The sequence below is a fragment of the Anopheles bellator genome, chromosome 1 (assembly GCF_943735745.2).
Source record: "Anopheles bellator chromosome 1, idAnoBellAS_SP24_06.2, whole genome shotgun sequence".
Classification (NCBI taxonomy): domain Eukaryota; kingdom Metazoa; phylum Arthropoda; class Insecta; order Diptera; family Culicidae; genus Anopheles; species Anopheles bellator.
The window spans coordinates 22,670,410-22,695,581 of NC_071285.1; the positions used below are offsets into that span (position 1 = coordinate 22,670,410).

Genomic DNA, 25,172 nt, shown 5'->3' on the forward strand with positions numbered 1-25,172 from the left:
ACTACACATAGTAAATCTGTAAACTGATCGAAACACTACTATCGACCGTCCGAAGATCTTCCTTAAGAATGAAAGAAATCGATTAAACATAAATTCGAACACAACCAAAATCAATGAACTCTATCATTACCTATTGGATTCTTATAAGAGCCTTATTTTATTTTCTTGCGACTTGTATTGGTTGTTGGGCCGCTAATGATCGTCTGCTTCCATCGCGTCACTGTTCGCATCCTGCTCGTCCTCGTCGCTAGATTGCCGCTGGACACGTTCGTTCAACAGCATCAATTCGAACTCGTCCTCCGAAGAGGAACCGTCTTCCTCTGCCACTCGCTCAGCCGCAGTACCTTTGTGATCTTGTCCCTTCCCATTGGATGGCGCTCTTTTCGTCGCCTTGTTGGAGACAGATAAGTTTTTCAACACTTGCAAGGTGTACTTGTTAAAATCGCAGCTGCAATTTGTGGAAAGAGGAGAATCAAATAATGAATTGTTCAACGGACACGGCGGGTTCGTCTCGTACATTTTGTTCAGCTGATCATATTTGTGATTCAGGTTCTGGTGCAACGTAACCAGGGTTTGCGTGTCCAAAAGGGATTCCACCTGGCCCAGTCGTGTTAGCAGTACGGTCGACCAGCGCAAGTAAAACTCAACGTGCCGCGTGTTACCAAGTGTTCTCGCTACAAACTGCAATGTCCTGTGCGCAAACTCGTCCGGCAAGGATTCCTGCACCAGCTCCACTGTAACCGCAGTAGGAAGCAAGTTAATTTCGGGAGGATTCTCACTTACTCTGTTCGTCTATTGCTTCACTTACCGTCGCTGAAGGGAACACTTTCGATGACCTCCTGCAGGAGGCTCGGTTCGTTAAGCTTCAGTGCCATCAGCATGGCCCCACCGTAGTCCTTCTTCTGGTACAGCAACACACGGGTCGCCCGCGGTGTTACCTCCGTTGACAGTTGGAACGGATCGAACACGATCCCTTTGTGCAGAGCGTAAACCAGCAAACCTTCACTCGAAACGGCGGCCCACGTTTGACCGGAGGGCGAAAACCGTACCGACAGCACGTTTACCTCCGGTTTCACGTTTCGAGCCGCCATGTTCCCTTTCTTCGCTCCCGGCAACTGCACCGCCACGTTGCCACCTTCGAGCTCTTCGCGCTCCTCCAGCAGCGCCATGTTGCCGAACTCGGTAAGGTTGCGACGGTTCATAAATTCCTTTAACAAACGACAGAACGCAGATAGTACTCCAAACTACGGGGATCGCCTCCATTCCAGATACTTACATCCATTCCGTCCAGGCTTCGATTTTGGGTGATTTGGAACTTTTTCAACAGAATCGCTTCCTTCACGTTGTAGATGCAGACGTACTTCGATCTGCCCCCGGCCAGCAAACACTCCCCGTCGGCCGAGTAACAGATGGACATAAAAGCTCTGCGAAGCGAGTACTGGGAATATAAAGCATTCGTTTTGTGATGATCACAGGTTGTCTCACCTTCCGAGCAGATTCCTCTGAGCCGTGTTCAAATCTTGCTGAGAGACACTTCCCTCCATATCGTTTCTGCCCTCGATTGACGCAAGCTGCGCGGCAGTTTTCGCGTGAAACACGGTGATGTTACCGTTCAGCGTGGATACTGCCACCTCCTCACCATCCGGCTTAAATGCGACGCAAACCACGTCCGAGCCGAGTTGGATCGTTTCCTGCGCTCCGGACGCTTCCAGGCAGTCCCAGATGCGCACCGTCTGGTCCCACGAGCCAGACACCATCGCCGACGACGAAGCGATCGGTGCGAATGCCAATGATACCACCGGTCCCTCGTGGCCACTCAGCACCTCCAGCAGGCGACCCAGTTTCATCGACCACAGGTAGACCTCGAACGAGTCCTGACTACCTGCGGCGACCAGTTCACCGGAAAAATCGGCCGCCACTGACGCAAACTGGACTGGTTCGGGAGAGGTGAAAGTGCGGAAGTTTCGGTAACGTGTCACGTCGTACGCTCGCACCGTCCCGTCCAGAGATGCACTGACGAGAAACTTTTTGTTCCGACAAAACTCCACCGCCATCACGGCCGACGTGTGCTCGTTGAACGTCACGATACAGAAGCCGCTCGTGATGCTCCACAGCTTCACCTTTCCGTCGTGACCTCCGGTCACTAGCTGGTGCCCGTCCGGTGCGTACGCTACGCAATTCATACCCTGCGAGTGCTCCTGCTGCTTCATGATATACTGCTCGCTTTGCCACTCCCAAACCAACAATTGGCCCAGTTCGGATACACCGAGAGCCAACCAGTCGCCCGTGTTGTTGAACACCACCGAGCCGATGCTCATCTCCGAGATGCAAAGCGAGTGGATCATGTTAACATCCGGCAGCTCGTACAGGTAGAATGCCCCTGTCGAAAACGCCACCACGAGGATCCGCAGCTGCTTATGGTACGCGGCCGCGCTGACGATCGCGCTGCGGTTCTCCTTCCGCGGTTCATCACCCAAAAAGTGGCGCGCCAGCCGTTTGTAGAAGAACGGATGCCGTTTCAACCCCACAATCACCTTTCCTTGTGCGTCCCGTTCTTCACCGTCCTTTGCCATGCCGGCATCGCGCAGATGCTCCATCTGCAGGTCTCGTTCTCCCAGACCAGAAGGACCTTCTTTTTCGTAATCCTTATCGGTCGAAAAATTCTCCGTCTCGCCGTCACCGTCTTCATCGTCTTGACGCTCCTTTTTGAGGCGCGGCGTGCCTTCTTCCTCGTGTTCGAGTTGGGCCCGGGTTTTATGCAGATCGCCGACATCCATCCCGCACTCCCACAGCATCAGTTGACCGTCGCTACTGATCGTGTTCAAATCGAGTGTTCGGTCCTCGAAGAAGCACCCAACTATTTCTGCCCGGTGGCCACCGAGTACGAACGGGCGAAATGTGTTCAGGTACACGACATTGTGTAGCCGCACGGTGTTATCCTTTGAGCCGATTGCCAGCACCTTCGAGTTTGGAGCCCAGTCGAGAAAAACGGTCTCATCGTACGCCACTTCCAGGGCTCGGGCCACTACAAACGAACCGTACGTTCCAGACGCTTCACCCGGCGTACGGAACACCAGGACAGCCGTGTTGACGCACGCCGCGAAAAACTTCCCGTCCGGGCTAAATCGCAGCCACTTGACCTCAGTGCGGAACTTGTATCGATGAATGGTGGTCTGTGAGATCATGCTGATCATCTGCGCCTCGCCAATTTCGTTCACCACCACCAACAGGCAGCCATCAGGCGAGAGGTCGATGGCCGTATAGTTGTACTGGCTCTCGATGCTCAGTGTGGACGATTTATTGCTGTATGGTAAGGGAACGAACACTGTTTAGCCCGCAAACTGCTGCCGGAAGATAGTCTATCTACGTACCTCTTTAGGTCAAATATTGTTATCCGATTGCCCACTGGACTGATCACGGAGTAGCCGTCCGGCGTGAACAAAAGATTTCCTCTCCGAAACACCGCTCCGAGGAGGTTGCTGAACTGGAAAGCAAATGAGAAATCATGAAGCTGAGCATGCTACATTTACACTATACACTATTTACTTACCTTGTAAGCGAACTTCATGTTGTAGAAATGTACGAAAACAGCAAAACTAAAGCACCATTCGGTATGTTTATCTTTTCGACCGGCGCAACAAAGCACATGGCTGAGTTTGACAGTTATTTGTTGTGGCCGTAAATGAACAGTATTGCCGATGAACACCAACACGGTGAGTGTTTCATTTTCCGTTCCGTTCCTAAACTGGCCCTTGTAGCAGAAAGCACTTTACTTTTATTTTCAGACACACTAACTTTATTGCTTTCGTATCTACTGTAACGATTAACTGGCATGCTTAAATTTCAATTTCTGGAGGATAATTTCAATCATATGAAGCACACTAATATTATCCGGCGGTTATTCTGTATGATATGCTACCGGAAGAGAGATGGTTTTGATTACACGCTTGCTGGCGAAGCAACGACTAATAGCTACAACTACGACTATCAATTCCTTCGACAAACTCCACCACCATGAGCAGAGTTCGTGGTTCGAATTTCGTTCCACAGTTACTTGTGCGCATCCGGGTTTAGCAGAACAAAATTCTCGGCTCCACTTGTCATATCTCGTTATCGGTTGCGCCTCGATTCATCGTCGGAGATGAGTTGCCCGTCAGCTTGTACGGCGGTGGTTTCGGGCGCATGTACAAGTTGCTAATATGAGGACTGGCCTCGCGATAGTAGCTATCCGATGGGCTTAAAAGGAGGAAGGAACAGATTACTTTCCATTACAGCATCAGTAGCAAACGACCGTCCAACACACCTAAGACGCTGAGGATCATCCAATGGGGCATCTCGCAAGCTCTTCAGCTTGATCGTGGAGTGAGTATCGTCTTGTGAGTAGACCATCTGCACATTCGACGGCACCATGTTGTACTCGTTCCGGGAAGACTTATGCATCCTGTCTCAGTAAGGAAACCACATGCAAGTAGAAGAAAAGAAATAACATTACACAGTAATGAGCGAAGACGCGAATTGTTTGAACGAGTCCGCTCGATTCCGTTACCTAAGGAAGTCTGAACAAATGTAGAAAACATGATTGAAATAATACTCTGAATCGTCATCCTGCCTGTTGTGGAATCAAAAATAAGATAAATGATAAAATGAGAAACCAAAAGCTACAAAACCATCTTTAAAGACGCCCAAGACCGTTGCTTACAATTTTTCGTGCTGGAAACACAGAATGATGGTCAAAGCACAGATGAGCAGGGCAAAAATCATGCCAGGGATAGCGAATGAAATGGCCACCTCGTCGCTGTAGTTGCGCTCCGGAATTTCCGACTTCAACGGTGCGTCCCACTTTTCAACATGAGAACCGGCATGCCTGAGGCTTTCGTTCGGATGATGTGGCAATGCCGTAATGTCATCATCGGCTGTCGTCTGTAAAACCGACAAAATGGTCATGAATATGCTGCCCTTATCTTCTTAGGTCTCAGACTTACCAAACGGAAAGCGCACCAATCTAGCTTAAAGCCAGAGTTTTCGAATGTCGTCTGCACGGACGTACGTTTGTACGTGCAAGAGGCAATCTTATACAGCGGTTTCACTTCCTCCTGAAGATCGAGCATGCGTCCCGAGAAGTCGGCCCGACTGCCAAGATGCACAACGACCCCTTCGCGTTGCTGCGGCCTGAGCGGCATTCTGGCGCCCAGTCTAACCGCCGAATCCATGAAGATGATGTGCAGATCTGCGCGGCTTTCTGGCCACAGCTCGTTGCGGAAGATGTTCTTGAGATTCTCGATCCGGCCCGGATCCATCATGTGCACCCAATTCAGGTTGTCGATCTTCATTTGGATGGCGTGTTTTGCAGGCTGCTTCCGATGAACGGCCAGAATCAGCACCAAGCGCTTCGTCTCGTACGACATCCGGTTAAGGGCGATAATTTCGATCGGAACCCGCGTATCGGCAGTACGTGTCGGTGGCGTCCCGTAGAGGAACCCAGAGTGATATTCCTTACTGTACATATAGCGTGTCCACGACGGCAAATCGGGGTATCCCTCGAGCGAAGATCGATAGTGGAACTGCTCACTAAGCCCCTCGTACGTCCAGTTGAACATGCGCGGCTCGATACGCAACGAGAAGAGCTCCGAGACGGACACATCGTCCGTAATGTAAATGGTTTCGGTGCCACAGCACAGCGGAAGCAGCACCAAAGCTAAGGCCAACGTTTTCATCACTGTCCACTGCAAGTTGTTTTGACTTCGAAGACGTAACCTCTTGTGCTCTGGACGCAAGTCTGCATTCACAACATCGACTCTGTAATAAATTACGATAACTTTATAATGTAGTGTGCCACTCGGAGATGCAATTTTCGCTCCATTCGATGTCAGGGCAAAACAAACATGCGGAAAAGTAGTCCGTTGCGCATGTGCGTGGAGTTTTAAAAAAAATGTATTGTCGGACAATCTCACAGCCTGTCAGTAGAAAATCTCACAGCCTCTGTGACAGTTCGTTGCGTTGTAAACAAACCCGTTCGTTCATTTGTTATCCTCGCTTTGTTACATTCCTGTTCGGAAAACTTAAAACGAAGGTTTTTCCCACCGGCAGCATGTCCAGTGAAGATACGTTAGTCGCGCCCGCCTTCACAGAATTGGTCGACGAAAGTTCACGCAACAAAACGAACGTAAAGTGCGAACGATGCGGTTCCTTGATGCTGAAACCGGCAAACGCAGACTACACGGACATTGAAGTAATATCCTTTGACCCTTGTTTTGCTTTCGCACGGTGCGATTGGCATGTTTGATCATTTCGTATTCTTATCGCTTAATTTCAGTATGATCTCCCGGAAGCGCGGCAGAAAAAGGAAACGACGGCACAGAACGACGAGGGTTTCGCGTGCCAAAAACTGAAACACTTTTGGATGGTCAAGGATATGTACATTTTCGAAAACATCGGATTCAGCAACACGGTCAACAACAAGAAGTACTTGATATGCGCCGACTGTGAAGTAGGGCCCGTTGGGTATTATGATTTAGCCACGAAGCAATGCTATGTGGCCCTCGAACGGGTGAAACACGAATAAGCGGCACCGACACGGTCGTTTTGGGGTGTAGCGCAAACTGGCATGACAAGTGTTTAATAAAATGTTCTTAACTCCCACGATCAGAGGTACTTTCCAGGGAGGGCCACTATATTTTTCTCAATTGTTCAATAGGCAATTGTTTTCGTTTTGTAAATAGTCAATTATCGTTTTATGCTGGGTGGCTTTTGTGAGGAACATCTGAAAGAGGCTAATAACATCACTGGGTTTTTCGTCGGACAAAGTAATTCTTCAATAAGAGCTGATTTGAGCTTAAAAAACTTTAATATTTCAAAACATATTCGTAACCAAATTAGAAAAACAAATCGAATTCAAAGCGATAAAAGCTTCAGTAACGATGATATGAACCGCAAAGCTTGGAAAGGTAATAAAAACCGGAAGGGTATAATCCACGACGGCAGATCGGGGTATTCGGGGGAAGATCGATAGTATGTTCACAGAGACCCTCGGTAGGGTCGAGAAGAGGTCCAAGACTCATATAATACACATTTAATACACAATCTATTTACGTAGAGTCCTTTCATATCGATTGGGTGTGATTGTGGGGGTTATTCTTCCTATGAACAGCTGAAAAGAAAGCTAAACAATAGAAAATGCAAAATCGTAATAAAGCAACGGCCTAGAGGTTCCTTGTTCTGTTTTCTCTTTTTTATTTTCATATTTTTTCACTTTTTCATTGATTATCTTCTCCCGTCGTCTCTCTTTCGTGTGTCTCCTCTTTAACAGATGATGGTGTCCGCAATTGTCATTTGCTTCGGTAGATTCATGCAATTGGATTTTGCTTGCACGCCCCGTGTTAGTACTAGAGCTCCAAGGGGTTATCTTTTTCTTCGTGTTGATCTTGTTTGTGTGTCTCTCCATCTGTCGCTTGCTCTCTCACTTTGTCTTTCGATTACATCGTGGTTCCTTTCTTTAACTTATCAATAAAAGTAATTAGATGGTATCGGTAAGGTAGTAGGTATTTGTTGCGGCAAGCTACTAGTAGCTGGATCTTCGTGTACTAACTTTTAAAGCTTCCTCGTTTGCTCTCACTGTTCTCCTCGCCGCTCACTCGCTTTCACTCTCCCCCACAACCCAATCATATTTTTAATAAGTTTCCGTTTCCTGTCGGGGTCTCCCTGGATGGGCTGTGCTCCAGAAGCTGTTGATGTTCCAGCATTTTCGTTGACCCATATATCTTCCATTTTCCGTACACTTCCGTTCAGTGCAGGAAGAAAGGGAGTTGTAGAAGATGTTGAGTTAGCACCATCCCTTCGCCTATTGCACCAGTTATGCTGGTGGTTCGTTGCTCTACATGTACCTGTGCGGTGGGGATAAAAAGGGAGCACTCCGGCGGACAAAGCGGGAAAATGGCTTCCACATCCGGTTTCACTCGTCTCAGCATCTAGACAAGCGAAAAGGGGGACACCGTACCACGCGCATTCAAAGGGAAGCCTTCTTGCCACTTTGTTCGGAACCCTAATTTGCTGTTAACTCACCTCACCATCAGCAGGCACATTAGATGTTAAAGAGCATTTGTTTATCGTTTTGTATCGGTGTGTGTGTGTCTCTTTTCTTGATCTTCTTCTTGATGAACTCTGCCTATGTACAGCATACGATATTAAGGATCTAAGGACCTCCTCGTCTCTGTTATGATAACGACGTTGTTGTTTTATCATACGTATAAGGTATGCGTGTGCATTTTTATTTTACTTGCGTGTGTGTCTCTTTCTCTCTCTTGTTGTTTTCCGTGAAGATACCGTGAAAAATAAAAACAATAACGTTGATGATGTTAAACTCTCTCTCTCTCTCTCTCTCGCCCTATTATCTTTCTCGTCTGTAGACAATCTTCGTCCTTTGCGCCATACAGTGAACAATGTGTTTGTTGAACTGCTTTGTAACTTATATAGGTTTTGTTGCAGAATGTGCTGTTGGGTATGCAGCAAAAACCTCTCCACCGGTCCCCCAGAGCAAAGGCCACCGGCATGTAATTGCGCCAGATCTTAAAGATGTTATCTGTGGATTACTACCGCGTGTTGATGTCAATCCCGTTCTCAGTTAACATATTCTGTTCCCATTAGACTTAGGCAATAATCGTTTCGTCGCTCAGTGATGATGATGATCGGTAATATTACATTTGCTTATGTGTGGTTTTGTGTAACGAACATGTGTAACGAACGCATATGATAGTTCTTCTGTTGTTTTCCCTTCTTCAAGATTAGTCTCTTATTTTCCGTGATTCCATTCCTGCTAGACACTGGAGTAGGTAGGAAGCTAGTTGGTGGTTTGATCTTTAGTCTTCTTTCGCTGACCTTACTCCTCCGCGTAGTTGCCTCTTGACGGTTCGAAGATCTTTTTTCGCAACATGGATTGGTCTGTTTTCGGTTTTTATGCTTCTGGTAATGAAGTGACAAAAAAGTGTTCAACTTTAGCTCAATAGTACACAACACACTTACTACTTGCCACTTTCGCACAGACACAAACACAAACACACACACACCCAATTCCTCTTCGCAAAACCAAATTAACGAATACTTCAACAAATCCCTTGGTCTTCGTTTGCTGTTGTTTTCTTTTGAAAGCTGTTTTGAGAAAAAATATGAAACGGAGATTGCCCAACTTTGCCACCCACAAGAATGTGAGCCGCACGACGGTTGACGAAGAAAATAGATATTTGCGCCACAAATAAATGGCACCTCTCCACGTTAAATGTGGAATCGTTCGCTAAACCAATTGCTGGATTCCACAAACCGGTGAAACGGAAAACGGAAAAAATGTACTCCAAACTAAAGCTTTCGTCGAAGCAATGGAAGATCGTAGGTCCTTTAGAAACGAGTTCAGATTCTTGTGGTGTGTGTGTCTGCGAGCATGTGCGAGTGCCGCTGATGGCGGGGAGGAGAGTGTAATGTGTGGAAAAATTTACATGTACATAAATTAAGTTTACAATTAAATACACATTATTTTACATAAATACAAATAGTCTTTTGCTTTAGTTCCGGAAGTTTTGCAAGTATGGTTCGTGCGTGGTGCAACCAACGCCAGACTGCTCCGAAAAGGGTACATGTATCCGCAATTCACATCGCCGCCCACCAAAGTGGACAGTCTGTGAAGGGGTTGATCAAGCACACAGGATCCTTGATCGACGACAATAACTGGTTACCATACCGCTATCGGTATCTGTCCCTTTACGCTTCATATCTCAGTGATGACAGGTTGCTCGATATGATCAAATGAGCGCTCCTCCAGGTGTTATGTATTATTGGCCATTGTTTGCGTGAGAGAATAAGGAGCCGCTGCAGGATGTATTTCATTGTCAAGCAGTTTTTGAGCACAGTTGTGTCGAGTGCTCTCTCTTTCTCTCTCACGCACTAGACATCTTTTTTGTGTCACATTCGATTCGGTGTTATTCTGCTTTACTTTATCCTAAGATGACGTGTAAAGTATGTATCTTGTTGGTACAGCAGCCCCCGTTCTTCTCCCTAGCTACTCCGATGCATACCTTATCCGTTTCTTGCCAGATGCCTTCCAGATGTTTTGATGGTGATCGCGCCAAATAATAGTAGGAAGTTCTGCATGTCTAGCGTCGTGCAAGTTTGCCCATGCCCTTGGCATGCTCCACTATGCTGATAACAGCAATGACGATGATAGGTTCCTTCTAGACTTTGCTACATACTCTGCATCTTCTTCGATTGTTTGCTTGTTGTTGCTGCTGTAACCCGCCACAGTATTACTGGTGTTGTTGATTCGGGTACCGTGATTGTTTGTTCTCATTTTTTTTTTTGGCGCTACTACTACGTCAGAGAGTGCGGGGAGATGTTTAAAGCACTACCCTTATCCTCCGACTGTAACCCTCTCTCGTCGACTTCCACCGACCGCTGCTAGCTTATTTCGTGTACAGGTAGATGGCGACAATCAAACCGTACAGACCCAAGACTTCGGCGAAAATGAGAATCAGAATCATACCGACGAACAGTCTGGGTTGCTGGGCAGTACCACGGACACCGGCATCACCGACGATACCGATGGCAAACCCGGCAGCCAAACCAGAGAAACCTACGGACAAACCGGCGCCGAGATGAATGAAGCCCCTGCAACGAGAAAATATTATTTTAGCCTTTGTTGCCTTTTACAATATTTACTACCACTTATTTTAATTAAATATATAATTTTCCACCAAGTCAAATTGAAACTCTTTCACAGAACTATCGGGCATTAAACGTCCTCGGCAAGTCGATTTCTCTCTTTAATAAATTCCTTTTTTCCTTCCTTTTTTCTTTTCCTTCCAAGCATCAAACACTCGTAAAGATGAACACTCGTAAAGATAAAATAATCAAACACTCGTAAAGATAAAATAGGGTCTACTCCTAATAAGGCTTCAAAAGCAATGAATTTTCCATTTGAAAAAAGGTCGATAATCACTGGAACGATACTTACTTGTACAGCGAGTATTTCGTTGGCTCATCCAAGGAACCAGCAATCAGCACAGCAACGACCAGACCGTAGATGGCAATGATACCCGCCATGACAACGGGAATGATCGACTTCATGATCAGCTCGGGGCGCATCACCGACATGGCGGCGATACCGGTACCGGACTTAGCTGTTCCATAAGCAGCACCAAGGGCTACAGTAAGAAGGTTAAGAAATGGGTAATTAGTAAAATCACTTTGATAAGACTTGGCAGAGGAAATGTTTGGAATCTTTTGTTGAGTGCCGCTGCATCTTAGAACGAAACCGAAAACGGGAGATGTGCTAACCACTGTTTGTGAATTGCGCTCGAAATTTTTCACAACGACCGAGTGCGACTCTAATCTGGAATGCAACGCCCGCAGGGACACTGTCGCCAGAAACAACCGGCTACCACAGTTCCTATCAAGTTCCACCACAACATGTGATAACAAACTTCCGCCCCAAGCGAACAGTCGAGGGAGTCAATCTTTCGGGAAAATTATCGCCTATCGCCAGCTTTTTAGTAATCTCCTGTCAAACGTACTTGACGATCACACGTGGATTGTTTAAGGTGAAAAAATGGAAATTCCATGATCATATCTCTCGATACTCCCCCCGTCAGACCGTGTCACATGACGCTTGGTACACTCCCTCCCCTCTCCTTCCCTCAGACACACACACCAGTAGGCTAATATTGCACCAATGATATACCATCACGTGAAGATCGCACTGAAGAAATCGCCGCTCATGGAAACAGACCCTGCTCGTGTCGGTTGCGGCCCCCAACAGGTGAGCCATCAAACAACACCCTCCCCGCCCTTATGGACGCTAGTGAGGTGCGTGACAAGCTACATTATGTGTCCGTGATAGTGGCATCATGTGACGTTGTGGTGGTAGTTGTGCTGGAGGAAAAAACGCGTTCACATGATCATCCATCCAACGCGGCGGGCTTCGAATCGTCACCGTATCAGTCACGCTGTGCGAGTGGTCATATGACTGGCGAGCAGACAATGGCCACGAACATGTGAAATCGCAGTTCCCGACTACGCGCAAGATATCAAGGAACCGTGTACGTCAGCCAGATAGCAGCTGGAACTTCCTGACGCCTTTCCATTGAAGTATTATATGATTTTCTGCTTGCTACAAAATTCGATTACGGTTTGTGCAAAAGATATGACAATAAATATGAAAGTTTGTTCCGCAATTTCGTCAGCCTGATTCGAAAGCTCCGAACGGCTACTGACTATGCGGCTATGGCCAAACAATCGTGACTCGCGTGCATGCACACATGAACGGGAAAATTCTCTAGCGGAACCAGCGGGAAACCCTTACTCGAGAGCCCTGTAATTATTCCACACTTTGCAAATCGCACACCCCGCGCATTGTGGCATCCACCGACATACCGACGAGAGCCACGAGCCACCTAAATGCCAATTGAAACCGAGTGACGTCACACGGGTTCATAATGGACCGCAACCACAGCAACCCCGCTTTCGGGGTCAATTCTGTGAGAGAGCGAATGTCCTTCCGTTTCAATTCCATTCCTTCGTTTCAATCAACATGGTAAAAGGGAGGATAGTTTCCAGCAACTTTTCTCTTATTTCTCATCCTCATTCCGTCCCGTTGCTTATTCCATGGATATACGCGAGTTCGATCTTTGAAATTGGAACACTCTCAAACTCGGTTATGGGATATTTCGGGTCATAACAGCGACAGGAGAGCGAGAAGCCACATCAGAAGAAAAATCGATATCCTTCATCCCACACACAGTCTTCTGACGGAGTAAATGATAGGGGCTTCGACAACAACAGGGTCCGGTTTTTCTTCGAATTGTCAGACGATTCATCGCGTAAGCGGGCCCAAGCGAATCGGAACAGGCGCGGCCTCACCACCAGCCTGCAAAACGTTAATGATTAACCTTAACACAGAGTATGTGAGGAAACATATGTCGGGTGGCAGGCAAAGTGCAAACATCTTTTGCTGATTAAGGCCATGGATCATGTGGTCAGTTCGTTGCATGATACTGATCAAAACCGTATCCTGTTACATTCTGGACAACTTTTCCACAAGAACCCCCTTCATGATGGGGCTCGTCAAGAGATGGTGTTGCCGCCACCGCAGCTTCCGCCGTCTCCGGACAGTCATCTTAGAAAAATCGATGGAACCTTTGGCGAGGGAGCGTTCAGCACGGATAATGTACGGTGGTGTTTGTGTGGCGAGAGAAAGAGAGTGAGCTTTTCCTGTTCTCCTTCCATTACGCGCAGTAGTCCTTGGCCCCAAAATCAATAATAATCAAGCAACGAGTGGAGCAATAGTACGAGAGCGAGCGAGCTCCTTCGCTCCCAAAAGCACGGCACCTTCGACCAAAAGGATTCCAGCTCCCTCTTTCTCGTTCGTGCTTCCCATGCACAGCGAAAGCTTGGCACTCGTTCTCGCTCGAGGCATCCTCTCCCAAGTCGTTACATTTCTGTACGCACTTGTTAAATGCATTCCTTGCCAACTGTGCGCCACACCACACGTCTCCGTCCTTTTGCGCTTGCCTGTGAATCACCCACACATAGCCATACCCCAAATTCACGCAGCACATCTTTGCATGGGACAGTTTCGCTACATCGAATTTTCGTCACAATTTTCGCATGAAAGGTACTGGTCAATTGCAAGGAAAGGGGTCCTAGCGCCCCGTGCATCCCGATAAAGACCATCGTCTACAAAACGAGGCCAGGAATAAAAAGGATCGCCATGGTTCCGAGAAGGAAAGCCCGCACAAGAGAGCACACGGAATGGTTCGCGCAAAAATCGAAAAGTGGTCACGAGGGCACTTGCGCGCACAAACACACACATAAGCACGACACAGTATACGCACACACACACATGGGCGAAGACACATTGCGCTCACATGACGAGATATTCATACACCGCGGTCTGCCACAACCCGTTCCACGGCAAGAGCGGAAAAGACAGACGAAAGGAGGGCGGTTACGCAGCCAGCGGCGGAATACGGCGGAATTGGGCGGATTTCGAGCTATCGGAACAAAAACTGCGGACTCGGTAGGGCACCGGGGAATCGATCTCATCAGAGGGCGTGGTGGCGAGGGGTCCCAGCAGTTTCCTCTTACCGCTGAACACGATAGCAGCCGCTGCGCCCATGACTCCGAAGAAGGGCGAGTAGACGGGATTCTCTTCCGGCAATGGTGGTGCCATTTTAGAATGTGTGGTGGTAGCTTTCGTTGATCTAGTTCTGAACGCGGTTCCTTTGCAGACGGGTGGAGCTGCGGGTCACTTTGCACTGCTGCTGCTGGTGATGGTGGTACACAAGGAGAGAGACAGTTCTCGGAACACGCACGGCTAGAGACGACTGACTCGACACACGCTCCGTACAAAACTGATGAATCGACTGGTCCGGTGCTCCGACAAATATGGCCAACTGCGACCGTGTACACGGAACACTCGTGACTTTTGCTCAGTGGTGAGTTTCCGCGATGGCACTCACACTCGCTCACACTCCGTTTTGACACCGTGCCGGAGATTCGCGGCTACTTTCAAGCGGGATCGAAAAGGTGCCAAAGGGCGAACGGGCTTTGGTCTGTTTTTCCCCAAATCGGTAGTCTCCCGTTGGCTAAATGGAGCATTTACACGCCACACAGTTAGTGTAAGCCTTTTTTGCCCCTAGCTCGCGAAACAGCACGGCACCTGTGTGGGTCGACACGTGCCAGAAGGAAATGCTACTGCTTCCAGTAAGGGTCATATGATCTGGCTAGACTCCAATTGGATCGCCGAACTAGAGGTAGAAAACAGGCGTAGACAATGCCCCAGCATCGAAGGCAATTCAGAGATTAGGATGCTCATACGTTCAAGAATGCCGCAGAAAGAGTGCGAAATTGCGTCTCGTAATTCGTTGAACATTTTCCGGCAGATCGTACATGCGATTGCCTACACCCTCGGCACAATAAACCTACCGTAGAGTATGCGTGATAACGAGCTTTTTAATTGCAGCCGTGATAAGTAAGTCACATGATCGTGATTAAAAGGGCCGAAGGTGTGTGCGGTTGCCGCGGCAACGCTGTGTGCGTGCGCATCGTGCGAAACGTGCAAGCAAACTTTCAGTACGGCAATCCCAATCAAGACAGCGCCAAATGGTGAATATGGACCGATGGAAGGAACCGATTCTGCTGCTCCGCTTTCGCAACTTGGACGAAAGTGTACGGCGAGGCAAATTTTACTTCCGAGAAGAATGCGCACGAGACCAGCTTTGTAAGCCCAATTCCGTGCCAAATACATTTTACATTTTACAGAGCAGAAGAGTTTTCACCAAATAGTATGGATTCAAATGTTTGAAATTATTCCCTGCATGGAATGAACCGACAACGTTATTAGCATTCGCTGAAACAAATTATAGCTTTAGGGAATAAGCAAGAATATGATATGTTTGAAATCTGTGCTGTAAATAGTTTTGACATGAAAGCTAGCACGAAAATAAAAACTATTCTCGACCTAATCTGAATGCGTAACAATATTTTAGATCTAAGGCATTCGAGGCATCACAAGACACATATCAACGAGCTGCAATATTTGATTAAGGCCTCACGTTGTCTTGTTAGCAAGTTATCAGCTGCATTCCCCCACCGCTAACCTCGTGGAGTTGGACATGGCGCCAAACTTATGTGCGGCATGTGTCCCTGCCCTTTTCTGCTTCTTTTAAGGAATCACTGAGCGATAGAAATAAAATATAAAAAATATTGATACTGTTTCTGGTTTCGTAGTCTTCGTATCAAGCGGGAATCTACGATCTACGCTGTTCGCTCCGCTGTGCATGTGACATCAAAACCCGACTGCCGGTTACGTACCAACAATGAGTTCACATCATATGACCTGTATCAACGTCTTTACAGAACGATTAGGTACAGAAGCCGTCCTTGGATCTCATGTTTCTTTGGTTTGGTACTAAAATGCATGTTTTTTATTCAATTACAAAAAGTATTCAAAGTGTATTCATAATACTATTTTCTGGGGCATTCCGTTTTAATTATCACGCAGATTTTGGGCATGCGGTGCGGTGTGGGACATGTGGGTTGCCTCTGTCGCTAATGATTATTTAATAGAAAAGCCCAGATTATTTTTAACACCCAGGAGGACAAACCTGAGATAACAAATAGATACGCTTACGCTAGTTCGCCCATTTACGACTTGCAACAGGTAGCACAATGTTAATCATTCGGTGCTTTTGGGTTTCAAGGCTTTAAAAAAATTATAGAATTTTCCAAACATATATGGACTAAAACCGTTGAAGTGAATAATTTTCTTTTATTCGACATTTCCATTTTTGGCTAGATTTTGAGCAACAATCGTTCTTAGGAAATTTGACAAAATTTACTCAAGCTTCTTTCATTTCATTATTTCTCCATCTTATCACCTTTATCGACCAAATGCACAAGGCCAATGTAAGCCAATCTACTATTACTTATACGATTTTTATTGTATGGACACACAGTACAATCGTATTCGCTTCAACCATTTACAGCTAGCAAAGAATGTCAACTAGTGTTTGTCGAGTACCTTCTCCAATAAATCATTCATACTGGTAAGCAGCATGCGCGGATCGTCAACTAGGCCAGCGCCCACCATCGCATTCGAGAACAGTTGCTTCGCCAGCAGTTCCGCTAGCTCCGGATCGCTGGATGTAAGTTTGTGGAGCTTCCTGATGATGGGATGTCTGATCGGGAAAAAGAGTTCGGTTGAAAAGGGGTTCTCAACAAAACGCACTTTGCCGTTTCGGCACCAACAAATCTACTCACTTGGCATTTATTTCGAACTGCGGCTGCAGTAACGCGTACCGATTTTCTTCGCTGATGTTGTGACTTTGTGTTTTAATAAAGTGTCGCGCCGCCGCCATCTCCTCCACCGTTACCACGCATGGGTGGCTGTCGAGCTTGGTGGTCGTCTTGACCGTGGATACTTTCCCTGCCAGCCGTTGCTTCAACCAAGGCAACAGCTCGTCGATCTGTGCTTTTAATAGTGAACCTTCTATCGCTGCAGCCTGCTCGTCCTGCTGCGCACTGGCGCCGTCCGAGCGACGCATTTCCTTTTCCACCGACACCAAGTTCTTGCCCAGATACATGCCGAGCTGCATTAGCACGAGCTCATCGTACGCCTCGTAGCAAAATAGCACCTCGAGCCCACGCTTCTTCAACGATTCGTAGTACGGTGACGCTTCTGCTAGTGTCCGGTTCGGGGCTGCCAGGTAGTAGATGTCCTTCTGACCTTCGGCCTGCCGTTGGCAGTACTCGGGCAGCGATACACTGTTGTCCGGTTCCTTGCTCGTCTCGAAGCGCAACAGTTTGGCGATCTCCTCCTTCTCTTGCTGCTCCTGGCTCGTAACAATACCTTCTTTCAGGAACAGCCCGTAGTCCTTGTAGAATTTGGTGTAGCTTTCCGCTTCTTTCACCGACCGATCGTGTAGGAAGCGCAATACTCGGTTCGTGAGGGCGGTCCGCAGCTTCCGAATTAGGGCACTGTTTTGTAGCAGCTCGCGGCTCAAGTTCAACGGTATGTCCTCCGAGTCGACCACGCCTTTCACAAAGCGCAACCACTTCGGGAGCAGATTTTCCGTCTTAGACTGTATCAGCACCTTGCGCGTGTAGAGGGCCACACCGACGTCGGCATCTCGGGACATCTCAAACAGTCCCGGTTTACCCTCAGGAAAGTACAGCAGTGCCCGGATGCTCAGCGGCACGTCCGTTTTGTAGTGCAGCACGAAGCGTGGCGTGTCAAAAGTGTTGCCTACGAAGCGATAGAATTCGTTGTGCTGCTCGGGAGTTACCTGCTTCGGTTCCATGAGCCAGATCGGTTGAATCTGGTTCGCTTGCTTGCCGTTTAAGTAGATGGGGCTTCCGACGAAATTACTGTACTTACGGATCACCTCACGGATCCGATCCTCGTCCGCAAACTCTCGGCAGTCCGCCTTGAGGTGAATAACGATCTTTGTCCCGATGGCCACATTCTCCGCTTCCTGCACCTCGAACGTGCCCGAGCCGTCCGAGGACCACTTGAGCCCCGGTCCGGCTCCAGCCTTTGCCGAGCGTGTGTAAACATCCACCCGATCGGCCACCATGAACGCGGAATAGAACCCGACCCCGAACTGGCCAATAATGTTCTGTACATTTTCCTGCGAGCCCTGGCCACTCTCCTTCAGTTGTTCGATAAAGTGCTTCGAACCGGACCGCGCAATTGTTCCTAGGTGGGCAATCAGTTCGTCACGCGTCATACCGATTCCCGTGTCCTGGATCGTAAGCTGCCGTTCTTGCTTGTTGGTACCGATGTGAATCTCGAGTGCCCGATCCGCCTCAACGAACTCATCCGCACTCGCCGACGTTTGGGAGAGAAAACGGAATTTTTCCAGCGCATCGCTCGCGTTGGAAACGAGTTCACGGACAAACACCTCCTTATCGGAGTACAGCGAGCGGGCTACGATGTCAAGCAGCATCCTTGTCTCGGCCTGAAACTCGTGCCGATCGGTATCGCCAATCGCCTTTTCCTGATCTCTTATGATCGAATGGTAACCGGAAGGCCCCGATGATGCATCTTCGGCCACTTTTGTGGTGAGCAGTCGTCCATTGAGTGGGCTTGGAACTGAAATCGGGAAATGAGTGTTCAAGCAAGGGGAGGCAGATTGCGTAATCCCACCGGAAGGAACGTGTACGGACGATGAATGGAAATCATAAGGGTGCCTTTAAAATCCTTACCACGCAACAAACTGGGCGACAGTGGCAACAGATGACTACCGTTTGCAGGCTGTAAACATCTCGCTAGCGTATACGAACCACGCACTAGCCTCTGTAGTCGCAATAGACCAACTGTAGCGCTCATTGTGTATCCGATTCGGCGATAAACAATCGGTGTTCCGCGGCAGAACACGCGGCTTAGATTTGAACTGAGGAAAGACCAAAGACCGCCGGGAGGCAAGATTGTTTTGACATTTTCATATCAGGCGACACAGGGTTGTAGTTCGAGTAGCAATTATTTTGTAGCAGTCACCGATAATCTATCTGGTCAACGCATGGAAAAAGGGTCCGCAAAAGCTCTATTTATTGCTTAATATTCTTCGCCTTTAACGAAAATGTCCTCCGATGCGTGTCCATTTCTACACGCTTTACTCAGTCTCATCTTGTCATCCACGCGATGAAATCTGTAATGTGTTTCATAGTGTTTCTGATTTTTCCCCTCAACACAACAGGAGTTCGTATGAGCAAGAACGAGAAGACGATATCGAGCAAAAGAGACGCATCTATTTACCACTTTCCTTTTAAATATTTAAAATTCAGCAGAGAAAATAACATAGCGGAAAGTTGCCGCCGAAAATGTCGATAAAATCACAGAAATAATCAAAGTTGATCAGCATTTTAGTAATCAGAGCATCGACCAGGAGCTAAAGATTAACTTTATCGAACAGTTTTAAGCCCTTTGCGCATTGCTGGATTTAGAAAGAAGTTCGATGTTTGTGCGCCACCCTATTTTGTGTTCCATCAGGACAACGAAATGTTTCGCACGATCTTAGTGACTCGCCAGAAAGTCCGGAAGCTTGGTTGGGAAGTTTTAATGCATCTACTGTAAGTCTGAACCTTATACCACCGGAATGACACCTTTTCCAAGAATTACAAATTTTCCTAAATGATGAAACATTGAATTCAAGAAAGGATTCTAAAAAAGATTGCCAGAGTTTTTCGTCAATAACGACCAAGACTTCTACAAGAGAGGTATTATGAAGCTATTTTTAAAAAGGCAACGAATTTTCAAGATGTTAGAACAAAATAGAACGTGACTCTCTTCTGAGGGTGTTTTCTACTTTGCACAGTTCGAAGGCTGGTTCCCAGAAAATATTCAATACAGTGTTAAGCTCTTTATGGTAATCATTATGATATTTTATGAACACCCAACACCATTGTTAGCGCTCGTTAACAATGTACATTTTATTTCTTCATCTTTTACAGCAGATAACATACCGTCACACTCGTTATCGAAGAAAATCATTAATGGCACAAAATTGCTTGCACTGTCCGTACAGCTAGGTTAGGTGGCAACATGCGAAATGAATTGCTTGGCCAAATGATACGTTATCTTAGTAGAGCAATATTTTGTTGTCACCATGCTGCAGCTCGTCGCGTGGTTCATTTTGGGGTGCTGCTGATTCGCTATCACGAAAACACGCGACCAGATGCAACTAGGCGCGAACGGCTTAGCAATAGGAATCTTCCAAAAAACGTCATTCTTTGTCCTGGATCGAATTGATGGCGCTATAAAGATACCACTGAACCGACTACCAATCATCGAACGACTAGGGAGGAAGAGCCCCTTACTTTCTTCTCCCGAAAAGCTGTCCCCGATAAGGACACGGTGCGGCGATAGCGTTTTGTTTGCGACGACAGTTTCTGGCCCGCCGGTGACGTCCTGCCTGGCCTGATAGTATATATGTCTGCGAATTTCGGGAGACCCGCACCAGTTCATATGAAACAGTGCCGCTTCCAGTGTCCGGTGATCAGTACGAATTCGGGAGCGTGACCGTGCGGTTGTGAAGAGTGTTTAACCGATTTGGGTTCTAAGGGTTGGCAGGAGTATCTTTCCACAACTGACTAAGTGTTTACCGAGGCCCGCTACTGCGCCTCTAGACATTCGACCGTCCAGCTTTCAAGTGCTGCACTGTAAACTGTACAATCATGCTGCGACAAGTGCGTAGAACGGAACTAATATTGACCAACAGCTTCGAGCAGCTGAGAACGCAAAATGCGGTCCCGCTTCAGAGGATCGCCAGATTCCATCAGAGCCGACCGTCGCCGGTGAACGGTGGACTCTTGGCTCGTCAGCGCGATGCATTCGGTGAGTGCGGATTTGGTTTTCTCTTTTTTGGCATATTTTTGTTTCGAGGAACCGGTTGGACTCCCGCTTAGGTTATGCGGGGGCGCATACTGCTACGCGAAAACACACACAACGATTTGCAGTACGAATGGAAATAACCCAAACCTGACAAATAATACCGGTTTTAATGTCTTCTTTTAAGATTTACAGTTTAGTCGCTATTAGTGCAACGTTAATCGGCATCTACTTTAAATGAATAAAGCACAAAAAAATCATAGAATTTGCAATATATGCTGCGATCGTGAGGGGGAAATTTTTGACTAAGTATTTCAAGAGCTGTTGATATGTTCTGAAGCGGCTCGTTTATGCATTCAAACGGTGCTTGGCATAAGATCGTGAGCAAACAATTACTGCCACATTTGAAATGTTTTAAATGAACTAGAAGTGCACGCACAAAAATTGTATTTCATTTACGTATTAGCATAATTACGGTATTCCTAAAAGTTCAAAGGCCATTTCAAAAATAACACATCAGGCGTTACGGCAGCTAGTGGATCTGTTGTGAGCACCGGTGGAAATAGAATTCACTTCGTAAACAGATCTGTTTTTTTTTCGATTAGGACCGGAGAAAGCAATTATACCCCTTTTTGCTACCGCCCGCAAACATCCTTGGTCCTATCTGACAAGGTTGTAGCATTATCATTGATTTATTTATGGGAAGCTCCCCTGCGAATTCGCAGTTCGTACTCTTATCAAAGGTTTGAAAAAAATAACGAAAAAGTTCCCTGATATGCCTGTATGAGTTGATGTTTCCGTCCGTTACGCACGAGAACGTGTTTCTGGGACGCTCTGGAATCAAAATTGTGTGTTCAGGCCATTGACGTGAGCACGTGTTGTCCAACTGCGGCGGAGAAAGACCAGCATAATCTTTAGGCACACATGAAACTTTTCCACTCGGACATCACACAATTACCTTTGACTCCGGCGGTACCGAAACTGGCTCAGACGTGCGGCATCGACAATCGCCCTTTATTGACCAGCTTTGACGTTCGGGCTGTGTCTTATCTCCGCGGCTAGTAAGAAAGTTGTTAAAATATAAGTAACTATCTCGACAGTCCTGCCCTGGAAATACGCAACCAACAATGACATGGTGGGTTACGCACATTTATGTTACTATACGAAAAATGTAGCTTTCGAATGGAAAAATTCCTAGTTCCTTATCAACTAGCAACATGTTCGCGCCGCGGAATGGTGCCGGTCGCTGTTGGCATCTGGTTATGGGCTATTTATAATTTTATACTCTTTTTTTTTAATAATTTGCGACCACGCAATCAACGTGTACAGCCATGCGCACAATCGCTGTCATGATCCTTTCCTTCACAAATGACACCTCCGGCAAAGCCAAACTATAACTTTACCAAGGCTTCGGTCGGCCTTAGATTATAGTATTATTGTTTTATTTGTGCCGCTGTTGTTGATAAGCATCGGCGCATAAGAACCACTGCAAGCATTGATCGAGTCGCAGAAAAGTACGGTCCGATAGAAGAACATGCACAGCGCGTAGCATCCGTTAACTGATTTGCCCTTGATATAGATCGCGCTAACCGGCAGCACCTCTTGCCGCCGACTATCAGTATTGATCTTGTGTACTTTGCGTGAAGAAGTGTGCAAAATTTTCTCTTGTGTCACTTGCGTGTCGTGGTTTGCCTCATTCTATTGTGGCTGGTGTAGGATTTTATTTTATTCATTCATCGTCATTTATCATCATCAAATTAACATCAAATTATCACATAAATTGAAAAGCGTAAGCTTGTCTCTGATCCTAATCGTTTCGAACGACTGATTTTTGTGCTTAAAAAAATGGATGAAAGTGGTCGATTAATATGTAGATGTCCCTTCGATTATTCACTAGTAAAAGATGTACGCTTACAATACAATGTGGCTATTATCTCTTCGCCATCGCAGTACGGTTTTCGTATGTGAACTTGGCGATGATTAAAAGCTGATGTTGTGAAAATGTAAAGTGTTGATAAGTTAAAGCACGTTAGCCTTAATGCATAGCCTTGGCGCCGTATGATTGCTTAATTCCAATAGTTAGTTCAACATAGTTTGAACTTCGTAGTAGGATTAGTATAGTTTTACAGATTTATCGTTAAAAATTAAATTATTACTCTTATCAACGTATCATGTAATTATGTATACTGTCGCTTTTTCAGTTAAAATGAGTGCCGTCCAGCAGAATGGTTTCGGACATGCGGCACCGCAGGTTAAGCCGTTGCCCAAATCGCAGGCCGTCTTCGATCGTGAGGATAAGTTTGGAGCACACAACTACCATCCGCTGCCGGTCGCTCTGGCCCGCGGCGAAGGAGTCTACGTGTGGGACGTCGAAGGCAAGCGATACTACGATTTTCTAAGCGCCTATTCGGCTGTTAACCAGGGCCACTGCCATCCGAAAATTGTTAAAGCCTTGGCCGACCAGGCGCAGGTGCTGACGCTCACCTCCAGGTATGCAGCCTCCGGCTCCAGCGGTCCCAACCGTGAAGAAACGACGATAACCAATATCCTTCAATTTCGTTCTATATTCTTTACAGAGCGTTCTACTCGAACGTACTCGGCGAGTACGAAGAGTTTGTGACCGGGTTGTTCGGCTACGACAAAGTGCTACCGATGAACACGGGTGTAGAAGGAGGGGAAACGGCTTGCAAGTTGGCACGCAAGTGGGGCTACAAGGTTAAGAAAATTCCCGACAACAAAGCGAAGATCGTGTTTGCCGAGGGCAACTTCTGGGGCCGCACTCTAGCGGCCGTTTCTTCTTCGTCCGATCCGACAAGCTACGCTGGCTTTGGACCGTTCATGCCCGGCTTTGAGCTGGTACCGTACAACGATACGATGGCGCTGGAAAAGGCACTGCAGGACCCCAATGTCTGTGCGTTCATGGTGGAGCCAATTCAGGGCGAGGCCGGGGTGTTGGTACCGGACGATGGATACCTGACGGCGGTGCGCAACCTCTGCAACAAGTACAACGTGCTCTTCATCGCCGACGAAGTACAGACGGGTCTCGCCCGAACCGGTCGCTTGTTGGCCGTTGACCACGAGAACGTACGCCCGGACATACTGATTCTTGGCAAAGCGCTTTCCGGCGGAGTTTACCCGGTGTCTGCCGTACTGGCCGACGACCCGGTGATGCTGTGCATTCAGCCCGGTGAACATGGTTCGACGTACGGCGGCAATCCGCTCGGTTGCACCGTGGCGATCGCTGCTCTGCAGGTGCTGATCGACGAGAAATTGGCCGAAAACGCGGAACGTATGGGCCAGTTGTTGCGCAGCTCCTTGAGCGAGCTACCTACCGATGTAGTTTCGATCGTGCGCGGCAAGGGACTGCTGAACGCCATCGTCATAAATCCGAACTTTGATGCCTGGGAGGTGTGCGTCAGACTGAAGGAAAATGGTTTGATCGCCAAACCGACGCACGGTGACATTATTCGTTTCGCACCACCCCTGACCATTGACGAGGAGCAGCTACGCGACTGTTTGAACATCATCAAAAGTACCATTATGTCGTTTGTGAAGAAGTAAGGATGACGGCGATGAAACATGCGGCTGATGGAACACAAGCCTCCGGAACGATGTTGGATTAGTTTTAAGAAAATCGTTTGGCAGAAAACAGAATTGATTTTTGTACTAATTGCATGAGCAATTTTGCATGAGCGAATTGAAATTCTCTTCTAGGGAAAAAGGAAGAAGTATGTACTACTGAATTAAGCTTGAACAACGCCCGCGAAAGGCTAGACTGATCTGATCAAAAGCAAAGAAAACATTGTAGTATGAAAAGAGCCGAAGTACCTGAAGAATCTCCGAGTAAAATGAAATAAAGAGGAACTTTAATAATTCAAATGAATCAAATAAAATAAATAAAGCTAGTTTACACAAAATCGGTGATGTATCAAGTAATACACCACTGTTCCGAGTTATTCACCGATTTTCCAAATTTTTCACCACTTACTCCTTACTTTAAACTTTAAAAATTGTTTGATCCTTGTAAAAAAAAACTTTGTAAATAAAACTCCTATAGGTTATGCAATCTGGTTTGCGAATTTGGATTGAAATTTAAAACAAATCCGATTTGAACTCATTTGAAGCAAAAGCCGTTAAGCATTTCCTCCTATCAAAATTAGGGCGATTACAGATTATGCGTATTGTCGTAACCAAAAAATTAATAACGCTCGTCGTTGTCACGCAGCTGGCATAAGGATATCCGAGAACAAGGATTCCGATAATCATCGAACTATTTGATTCAATGATGTTTAGCGTGTAGGAT

General features: G+C 47.0%; 6 protein-coding genes across 11 annotated transcripts; 2 read left to right on the forward strand and 4 right to left on the reverse strand.

Moving 5' to 3' along the window:
- Positions 1-192: 192 nt before the first annotated feature.
- LOC131216609 (periodic tryptophan protein 2 homolog) lies at positions 193-3,616 on the reverse strand. Its single transcript, XM_058211144.1, has 7 exons — positions 3,551-3,616; positions 3,372-3,484; positions 1,486-3,303; positions 1,277-1,424; positions 809-1,208; positions 518-734; positions 193-448 (listed from the first exon to the last, which is right to left on the reverse strand). The coding sequence occupies exons 1-7, from the start codon at positions 3,566-3,568 to the stop codon at positions 193-195; spliced, it is 2,970 nt and encodes a 989-aa protein (XP_058067127.1). The 5' UTR covers positions 3,569-3,616.
- A 201-nt stretch (positions 3,617-3,817) lies between these two features.
- On the reverse strand, positions 3,818-5,845 carry LOC131214938 (epsilon-sarcoglycan). Of its 2 annotated transcripts, XM_058209286.1 has the most exons (5): positions 4,983-5,845; positions 4,700-4,920; positions 4,547-4,609; positions 4,304-4,441; positions 3,818-4,236 (listed from the first exon to the last, which is right to left on the reverse strand). In XM_058209286.1, the coding sequence occupies exons 1-5, from the start codon at positions 5,712-5,714 to the stop codon at positions 4,101-4,103; spliced, it is 1,290 nt and encodes a 429-aa protein (XP_058065269.1). In that variant the 5' UTR covers positions 5,715-5,845; the 3' UTR covers positions 3,818-4,100. The 2 variants fall into 2 exon arrangements, with proteins under 2 accessions (XP_058065269.1, XP_058065270.1); XM_058209287.1 differs by lacking the exon at positions 4,547-4,609.
- Positions 5,846-6,022: 177 nt separating this feature from the next.
- LOC131206581 (guanine nucleotide exchange factor MSS4 homolog) lies at positions 6,023-7,169 on the forward strand. Its single transcript, XM_058199189.1, has 2 exons — positions 6,023-6,229; positions 6,314-7,169. Exons 1-2 carry the CDS (start codon positions 6,089-6,091, stop codon positions 6,560-6,562), a joined length of 390 nt encoding a protein of 129 aa, XP_058055172.1. The 5' UTR covers positions 6,023-6,088; the 3' UTR covers positions 6,563-7,169.
- A 37-nt stretch (positions 7,170-7,206) lies between these two features.
- LOC131206569 (V-type proton ATPase 16 kDa proteolipid subunit c) lies at positions 7,207-23,470 on the reverse strand. Of its 2 annotated transcripts, XM_058199177.1 has the most exons (4): positions 23,462-23,470; positions 14,125-14,185; positions 10,994-11,183; positions 7,207-10,647 (listed from the first exon to the last, which is right to left on the reverse strand). In XM_058199177.1, the coding sequence occupies exons 2-4, from the start codon at positions 14,153-14,155 to the stop codon at positions 10,443-10,445; spliced, it is 426 nt and encodes a 141-aa protein (XP_058055160.1). In that variant the 5' UTR covers positions 14,156-14,185; positions 23,462-23,470; the 3' UTR covers positions 7,207-10,442. The 2 variants fall into 2 exon arrangements, with proteins under 2 accessions (XP_058055160.1, XP_058055151.1); XM_058199168.1 differs by lacking the exon at positions 23,462-23,470 and having other exon boundaries at positions 14,125-14,405.
- LOC131206527 (heat shock protein 75 kDa, mitochondrial) lies at positions 16,055-18,918 on the reverse strand. The gene is made up of 3 exons (XM_058199109.1): positions 18,748-18,918; positions 16,801-18,634; positions 16,055-16,718 (listed from the first exon to the last, which is right to left on the reverse strand). The coding sequence occupies exons 1-3, from the start codon at positions 18,869-18,871 to the stop codon at positions 16,544-16,546; spliced, it is 2,133 nt and encodes a 710-aa protein (XP_058055092.1). The 5' UTR covers positions 18,872-18,918; the 3' UTR covers positions 16,055-16,543.
- On the forward strand, positions 20,497-24,922 carry LOC131206536 (ornithine aminotransferase, mitochondrial). Of its 4 annotated transcripts, none has more exons than XM_058199121.1 (3): positions 20,497-20,875; positions 23,071-23,359; positions 23,446-24,922. In XM_058199121.1, the coding sequence occupies exons 1-3, from the start codon at positions 20,716-20,718 to the stop codon at positions 24,428-24,430; spliced, it is 1,434 nt and encodes a 477-aa protein (XP_058055104.1). In that variant the 5' UTR covers positions 20,497-20,715; the 3' UTR covers positions 24,431-24,922. The 4 variants fall into 4 exon arrangements, with proteins under 4 accessions (XP_058055104.1, XP_058055118.1, XP_058055111.1 ...); XM_058199135.1 differs by lacking the exon at positions 20,497-20,875 and adding an exon at positions 22,393-22,658 and having other exon boundaries at positions 23,446-24,921; XM_058199128.1 differs by lacking the exon at positions 20,497-20,875 and adding an exon at positions 22,394-22,581 and having other exon boundaries at positions 23,446-24,920.
- Positions 24,923-25,172: the final 250 nt, after the last annotated feature.

Coding starts and splice junctions, on each gene's coding strand:
- LOC131216609 (XM_058211144.1), bottom strand. Junction 1,425..1,485: donor CAGAGGAATCTGCTCGGAAG/GTGAGACAACCT, acceptor CTCGCTTCGCAG/AGCTTTTATGTCCATCTGTT. Junction 735..808: donor AAGTGTTCCCTTCAGCGACG/GTAAGTGAAGCA, acceptor CTGCGGTTACAG/TGGAGCTGGTGCAGGAATCC.
- LOC131214938 (XM_058209286.1), bottom strand. CDS start 5,714: ATGAAAACGTTGGCCTTAGCTTTGGTGCTGCTTCCGCTGTGCTGTGGC. Junction 4,921..4,982: donor ATTGGTGCGCTTTCCGTTTG/GTAAGTCTGAGA, acceptor TCGGTTTTACAG/ACGACAGCCGATGATGACAT. Junction 4,610..4,699: donor TGTTTCCAGCACGAAAAATT/GTAAGCAACGGT, acceptor ATTCCACAACAG/GCAGGATGACGATTCAGAGT.
- LOC131206581 (XM_058199189.1), top strand. CDS start 6,089: ATGTCCAGTGAAGATACGTTAGTCGCGCCCGCCTTCACAGAATTGGTC. Junction 6,230..6,313: donor CAGACTACACGGACATTGAA/GTAATATCCTTT, acceptor GCTTAATTTCAG/TATGATCTCCCGGAAGCGCG.
- LOC131206569 (XM_058199168.1), bottom strand. CDS start 14,209: ATGGCACCACCATTGCCGGAAGAGAATCCCGTCTACTCGCCCTTCTTC. Junction 11,184..14,124: donor GGCTGCTATCGTGTTCAGCG/GTAAGAGGAAAC, acceptor TTCTTACTGTAG/CCCTTGGTGCTGCTTATGGA. Junction 10,648..10,993: donor ACGAAATACTCGCTGTACAA/GTAAGTATCGTT, acceptor TTCTCGTTGCAG/GGGCTTCATTCATCTCGGCG.
- LOC131206527 (XM_058199109.1), bottom strand. CDS start 18,871: ATGAGCGCTACAGTTGGTCTATTGCGACTACAGAGGCTAGTGCGTGGT. Junction 18,635..18,747: donor GTCGCCCAGTTTGTTGCGTG/GTAAGGATTTTA, acceptor TCCCGATTTCAG/TTCCAAGCCCACTCAATGGA. Junction 16,719..16,800: donor CAGTTCGAAATAAATGCCAA/GTGAGTAGATTT, acceptor TTTCCCGATCAG/ACATCCCATCATCAGGAAGC.
- LOC131206536 (XM_058199121.1), top strand. CDS start 20,716: ATGCTGCGACAAGTGCGTAGAACGGAACTAATATTGACCAACAGCTTC. Junction 20,876..23,070: donor TCGTCAGCGCGATGCATTCG/GTGAGTGCGGAT, acceptor TCGCTTTTTCAG/TTAAAATGAGTGCCGTCCAG. Junction 23,360..23,445: donor GTGCTGACGCTCACCTCCAG/GTATGCAGCCTC, acceptor TATTCTTTACAG/AGCGTTCTACTCGAACGTAC.